Source organism: Musca vetustissima, unplaced genomic scaffold (genome assembly GCF_032173495.1).
Source record: "Musca vetustissima isolate MV318-11 ecotype Yass unplaced genomic scaffold, APGP_CSIRO_Mvet_v1 utg4602, whole genome shotgun sequence".
NCBI lineage: Eukaryota > Metazoa > Arthropoda > Insecta > Diptera > Muscidae > Musca > Musca vetustissima.
Window position 1 is genome coordinate 125,976 of NW_026885412.1, and position 7,683 is coordinate 133,658.

General features: G+C 32.3%; 1 protein-coding gene across 1 annotated transcript; it reads right to left on the reverse strand.

Moving 5' to 3' along the window:
- Positions 1 to 6,253: 6,253 nt before the first annotated feature.
- Positions 6,254 to 6,609, reverse strand: LOC133332677 (acyl-CoA-binding protein-like). Its single transcript, XM_061541056.1, has 2 exons — positions 6,569 to 6,609; positions 6,254 to 6,499 (listed from the first exon to the last, which is right to left on the reverse strand). The coding sequence occupies exons 1-2, from the start codon at positions 6,575 to 6,577 to the stop codon at positions 6,254 to 6,256; spliced, it is 255 nt and encodes an 84-aa protein (XP_061397040.1). The 5' UTR covers positions 6,578 to 6,609.
- Positions 6,610 to 7,683: the final 1,074 nt, after the last annotated feature.

Sequence of the window (7,683 nt, forward strand, 5' to 3'; positions counted from 1 at the left end):
CGGAATTTTAAATCCACGCCTTATCCTTATATAGGTACTGAATTTTAAATCCACGCATTATCCTTATATAGGTTCTGAATTTTAAATCCACGCCTTATCCTTATATAGCTTATGAATTTTAAATCCACGCATTATCCTTATATAGGTTCTGAATTTTAAATCCACGCCTTATATAGGTTCTTAATTTTAAATCCACGCCTTATCCTTATATAGGTACTGAATTTTAAATCCACGCATTATCCTTATATAGGTTCTGAATTTTAAATCCACGCCTTATCCTTATATAGGTACTGAATTTTAAATCCACGCATTATCCTTATATAGGTTCTGAATTTTAAATCCACGCCTTATCCTTATATAGCTTATGAATTTTAAATCCACGCCTTATCCTTATATAGGTTCTGAATTTTAAATCCACACCTTATCCTTATATAGGTTCTGAATTTTAAATCCACGCCTTATCCTTATATAGGTTCTGAATTTTAAATCCACGTCTTATCCTTATATAGGTTCTGAATTTTAAATCCACGCATTATCCTTATATAGGTTCTGAATTTTAAATCCACACCTTATCCTTATATAGGTTCACACGCCTTATCCTTATATAGGTTCTGAATTTTAAATACACGCCTTATCCTTATATAGGTACTGAATTTTAAATCCACGCATTATCCTTATATAGGTTCTGAATTTTAAATCCACGCCTTATCCTTATATAGGTTCTGAATTTTAAATCCACGTCTTATCCTTATATAGGTTCTGAATTTTAAATCCACGCATTATCCTTATATAGGTTCTGAATTTTAAATCCACACCTTATCCTTATATAGGTTCGGAATTTTAAATCCACGCCTTATCCTTATATAGGTACTGAATTTTAAATCCACGCATTATCCTTATATAGGTTCTGAATTTTAAATCCACGCCTTATCCTTATATAGGTTCTGAATTTTAAATCCACGCCTTATCCTTATATAGCTTATGAATTTTAAATCCACGCCTTATCCTTATATAGGTTCTGAATTTTAAATCCACGCCTTACCCTTTTATAGGTTCTGAATTTTAAATCCACACCTTATCCTTATATAGGTTCGGAATTTTAAATCCACGCCTTATCCTTATATAGGTTCTGAATTTTAAATACACGCCTTATCCTTATATAGGTTCTGAATTTTAAATCCACGTCTTATCCTTATATAGGTTCTGAATTTTAAATCCACGCATTATCCTTATATAGGTTCTGAATTTTAAATCCACACCTTATCCTTATATAGGTTCGGAATTTTAAATCCACGCCTTATCCTTATATAGGTACTGAATTTTAAATCCACGCATTATCCTTATATAGGTTCTGAATTTTAAATCCACGCCTTATCCTTATATAGGTTCTGAATTTTAAATCCACGCCTTATCCTTATATAGCTTATGAATTTCAAATCCACGCCTTATCCTTATATAGGTTCTGAATTTTAAATCCACGTCTTATCCTTATATAGGTTCTGAATTTTAAATCCACGCATTATCCTTATATAGGTTCTGAATTTTAAATCCACACCTTATCCTTATATAGGTTCTGAATTTTAAATCCACGCCTTATCCTTATGTAGGTTCTGAATTTTAAATCCACGCCTTACCCTATATATAGGTTCTGAATTTTAAATCCACGCCTTATCCTTATATAGGTTCTGAATTTTAAATCCACGCCTTACCCTATATATAGGTTCTGAGTTTTAAATCCACGCCGTATATAGGCTGTTAATTTTAAATCCACGCCTTATATAGGTTCTTAATTTTAAATCCACGCCTTATATAGGTTCTTAAATATCAATGTTTTTTTAACAAAAGTTCAAAATTATTTTTTCAAAGACTATCAACAGGCGAGGAATTTTTAAAAGTTTTTTCTATATTATCAAAAATATATTTCATTTCAGGCATTTTCTAAAAATATTTTTTCGAGGACTATCAATTGGCATGGATTTATTAAAAGTTCTTAATTTTGAATTTTTAAATATTAGATGACCCTTGGTCATTAAAAAAATCGCGCATATGTTGTTCGTTAAAAAATATATTTTATTAAATAATGTACCTCTTTCATGGTTGTCCGTAAAAATAACGTCTATAATTACTCCTGTGTTTAAAAATTCCAAGCTTTAGTTCTTACAAAAGCATATATTAAAAATTCCATGGTCTTTGAAAAAAAATATCTTTCAAAAAATTGGGTCAATTTTTAATAAATCTACCCTAATGTATTTTTATTTGCAAATTGCAGGATTTTTTTATGTTCGGTTATGACATGACCAATTGCTGTTCTTGTTCAGTCTAATGTGTTAATGTGTGTGTGCTCCCTTTGTCAATGACTCTTTGGCTATAGTAAATGTTAATGGACGAATTGTATATACCTCGCTGGCGGTTAGTACTTATGTTCGGATAATGCTTCTCTAGCGTATGTCCTTTTTGATTTTCATGTTGCGGCCGCAGTTTTGTGTAAATTTTCAACGGGGTTTTTTTATTTAATTTCCATGTGGTAAATAGAGTTTTCAATGTTGTTGATGTTGTTATGGTATTTGTGTGGTTTCTTGTGTGTGTGTGTGTTTGTAGAATTTTGAGTTCGTTTAATTTGAGATTTTTTTTATTAAACTTCCTTTTACTGCAGTTTACTTCACACAAGCAAGCACAGACATCGACACACCTTCGTATATTCTGTGTTTGTTGCCCAGTTTCTGCTTGTTGTGTTTATTCGCTCGTTCGCCATCCTGTCCTGCAATGTGTCGCCTGTTTCTCTGTGAAACTTTATTTTTTTATAATTCAATTAAATTGTAAAATCTTTTAGATTTCATCGCCTTTTACAACGATGTTAATATGTATGTGTGTGTGTAAATAAAACGACATCAACAACAGATAAATTAAAAATAAAACAACAAATACTTTTTAGCCAGTCGGGGGGAAAAAATAAATAAACGAAAAATTTCCAACACACCCACACATTCATACAACAAAATAAAAGCTTGCTACGATTTCGACTTTTTCGAAAAAAAAAATAAATAATTTATTGCCAGATCTGCTATTGATAAAAAAGAAAGTTTAACAAAGTTCGCACACACCCACACAGAAGCGTACAAAGTGAATGAAAAACTAATTAAAACAAAAGTGAAACGGAAATACACAACGTATTTCTCGCCGAGTTCGCATGGGGATACCGTTTGCGAAAGATAGCACCGCACCTCACCATCTATCTACCTATCCACAAAAGAATATTCAATTATATTTTATTTGCCCCAAAGCGGAGTGGATTTTTAAAATAAGGTGAGTTTATTTGTTGTTGATAATGACGATGATGATGATGACGACGGCGAGGACGATGAGAGGTCTTTTAATTTCAAATTAATTTATGTTGCAGATAAGCTCGTTAATTATTTATTATTGCCTCAACAAATTGATTTTTAAGTATTTCGAAAAGATTAAAAGGAATCTAGGACTATCGAACAGGTGTAGTCAAAGGACTAAAAAATAGTTGGAGATATAACAATATTTTTTCAAATATTTTTGAAGGACTATTTATAGGCATGGATTCTTTAAAAATATGTTTCAAGGACTATTAAAAAGGACTACGCATACCAATAGTCCTTGAAAAAATATTACAAAAAAATCCACGCCTGTCTATTGTCGTTGAAGAAATGATTTTTAAAATCCACGACTTTCTGTAGTCAATGAAAAATTACTTAAAACCAGTAAGGAAAGTAGTAAAGTCGGACTGGGCCGACTATATGATACCCTTCACCACTTTGGTCATATTGTAGATATGTATTCTTACAATTGCATGTCAATGCTCAATTGAAGGAACATATTCATGTCTTTCTGCAACCTATGATAAATTTAATTTCGTTCGGGCAGATTTGGAGTCGTCTGCCTACCATGGGACAAATTTATTGATTTATAGCAAAATTGATACACGTTATTCGGTACGCCGCACTGCTAAACATTGAATTTCAATCAGACACCCGTTCGATATATATATATATATATATATATCATTCTAGACTCAATTCATTACGCTATGCCAAATTTCGTGCAAATCGAAAGATATATAGGGACTTTGGTGCACTATTTACTTAAAATCGTCCGAAAATATACATGGGAGCTATATCTAAATCGGGACCGATTTTCACAAAACTTAACACAAATCAATCTAGACTTAATTCAGTATGCTTTGCCAAATTTCGTGGAAATCGAAAGATATATAGGTAATTTGGTATACCATTTATATAAAATCGGACGAAAATATATATGGAAGCTATATCTAAATCCGAACCGATTTTCACGAAACATTTTTCTAGACTTAATTCAGTACGCTATGTGAAATTTCTTGCAAATCGAAGGATCTATAGGAACTTAGGTGCACTATTTACCTAAAATCGGACGAAAATATATATGGAAGCTATATCCATATCTGAACCGATTTTCACGAAATTTAACACACATTGTTCTAGACTTAATTCAGTACGCCGTGGGAGCTATATCTAAATCTGAACCGGTTTTCACGAAAATTATATTTTTAAAAAATCCCCGCCTGTTTTGTTGGGACCTTTAAAAAATATTTTTAAAAAATACACGCCTGTTTTGTTGGGACCTTCAAAAAATATTTTTAAAAAATCCCCGCCTGTTTTGTTGGGACCTTTAAAAAATATTTTTAAAAAATCCACGCCTGTTTTGTTGGGACCTTCAAAAAATATTTTTAAAAAATGCACGCCTGTTTTGTTGGGACCTTTAAAAAATATTTTTAAAAAATGCACGCCTGTTTTGTTGGGACCTTCAAAAAATATTTTTAAAAAATGCACGCCTGTTTTGTTGGGACCTTCAAAAAATTATTTTTAAAAAATCCACGCCTGTTTTGTTGGGACCTTCAAAAAATATTTTTAAAAAATCCACGCCTGTTTTGTTGGGACCTTCAAAAAATATTTTTAAAAAATCCACGCCTGTTTTGTTGGGACCTTCAAAAAATATTTTTAAAAAATCCACGCCTGTTTTGTTGGGACCTTCAAATGTGTTTTAAATTTCGTGCACCATGAAATATTTTTAAAAAATCCACGCCTGTTTTGTTGGGACCTTCAAAAATATTTTTAAAAAATCCCCGCCTGTTTTGTTGGGACCTTTAAAAAATATTTTTAAAAAATGCACGCCTGTTTTGTTGGGACCTTCAAAAAATATTTTTAAAAAATCCCCGCCTGTTTTGTTGGGACCTTTAAAAAATATTTTTAAAAACTGCACGCCTGTTTTGTTGGGACCTTCAAAAAATATTTTTAAAAAATGCACGCCTGTTTTGTTGGGACCTTCAAAAAATTATTTTTAAAAAATCCACGCCTGTTTTGTTGGGACCTTCAAAAAATATTTTTAAAAAATCCACGCCTGTTTTGTTGGGACCTTCAAAAAATATTTTTAAAAAATCCACGCCTGTTTTGTTGGGACCTTCAAAAAATATTTTTAAAAAATGCACGCCTCCCATCCAAGCTTCCTATGACCCTTCAAAAAATATTTTTAAAAAATCCACGCCTGTTTTGTTGGGACCTTCAAAAAATGTATATATTTACCCCTGAAGAATAACGAGATGTTGATAGTATATTTTTAAAAAATCCACGCCTGTTTTGTTGGGACCTTCAAAAAATATTTTTAAAAAATCCACGCCTGTTTTGTTGGGACCTTCAAAAAATTATTTTTAAAAATCCACGCCTGTTTTGTTGGGACCTTCAAAAAATATTTTTAAAAAATCCACGCCTGTTTTGTTGGGACCTTCAAAAAATATTTTTAAAAAATCCACGCCTGTTTTGTTGGGACCTTCAAAAAATATTTTTAAACCAGTGAGAGGAGCAGTATAGTCGGACAGGGCCGATCATACGATACCCTACACAACTACCACGGAACTCTAACTTTCTGCGGATGTTTATTCCGAGCATGGACAATATTTCGTGATATTTGTACCTGCTTGCCCGATTGGATGTCAACAGCACCTCTTCCTTACACTGACATATATTTCGAATATTACTAATATTCGCTGATAAAACCGATCAGAGCTATATTTCCGCCCTCTACTGTGGTATTGGGTTACTAAATAATATCAGACATTAAAAAAATTAAAATCGTTTATTTTTTGTAATAAATACATATTTTTATAACTATGGAATCCCTACTACCGATTTTGTTCTTATTTAATGACCAACTACTCTCTCTGTTTATCTCTCTATGTGTGTCCTGCTGACGCTTAAGCATATTTGGGAGCGTACTTTTCGTAGACCTTAACGTAGGCCTCCTTGGCAGCTTCCTTGGACAAACCCTTGTGGGAGTTCCAGGCATCCCACATGGCTTTCTTTTTCAAGTCCAAAACACCGGGTTTCTCGATGTTGACATCACCAACGGTGGCTTGCTTGAAGAGACCGTAGAATTCCAAGAATTCGGAGTCGCTGGGCTTCTTGGAGAAGTTCTTGGCCAATTCACAAGCTTCTTCGAACTATAGGAATAAAAGGGGAGTTTTTTTCTAAACCCGTTTTTCAAAAATTATTTTTTTTTAAATACTTACAGATACCATTTTGCTTAGTTAGGTGTTTGGTTAATGTTACTGCTGGAATAGCTAGAGAACAATTGATATGTTAGGGTTTAAACAAATCGACTTTTATAGGAATTTACTTTGAATGATAAACTATTAAACTTTTTTTATGGAAATCTCAATTTTGAAAATTTAATTTAATTATTAGCAGTTATCAATTTTCATAAATGTTTAATAATGCCATGAAATACGTCGGTCGGTAGGAGTCTTCCCTTATCTATATCATACGTATTATCTTTTAATTATAACTGAAACTATTTCACATGTGGACAGTTGGGCGCCACCAACGTAGGAGCTGCGTAAGCGGTAAGAGATAATCTATATACAGAAGGCACAAAGGTCTCATTTTTTTTCTAATCTATAGTGAGTTTCCATGTGTAGAAAAAAAAAATAAAATAAATAAAATTCAGTGCGTATGTATTACGCTAGAATTTTTCAACATATTTTAAGTATCTTAAATCAGACACGGATTTTTAAATATTTGTTTACCGGCGTGTATTTTTTACATATTTTTTGTAGGCCTCCATAGAGGTGAAAATATTTTTTTTAAATATTATTAAAGGCCCATCACCAAAAGTGTGGATTTTTTTAAATATTTTTTCAAGGATTGATTTTTTTTAAATATTTTTAAAGTCTATTTTGGTGTGACTAAATATTTTTTCGGGGTCTACCAGTCAGGCGTCGATTTTTATACTCTTCACCACACTGTGTTAGAGAGTATTATGTCCTTGTGCATATGTTTGTAACAGGCAAAAGAAAACGGGATAGACACATGGTTCCTTTTGAGTAATAAATAAGGTTTTATGATGTGTGTTCACTTTCTGAAAAGTCAGATTTATGCATGTCCGCATATATATTTTGTCCGAAATTTGGTGCACCTCACTATATATTCTCATTTCCAAGAAAATTGGCGTAGCGTACTGAATTGAGATGTGTGTTAAAGAAAATCGGTTCAGATTTAGATATAGCTCCCGTATAAAGTTTCGTCCGATTAAAGGTATACGGGTTACCAAAGTCCCTATATATCTTTCGATTGGCATGAAATTTGGCAGAGAGTACAAAATGAAAAAATTCGCTGTTACAGACAT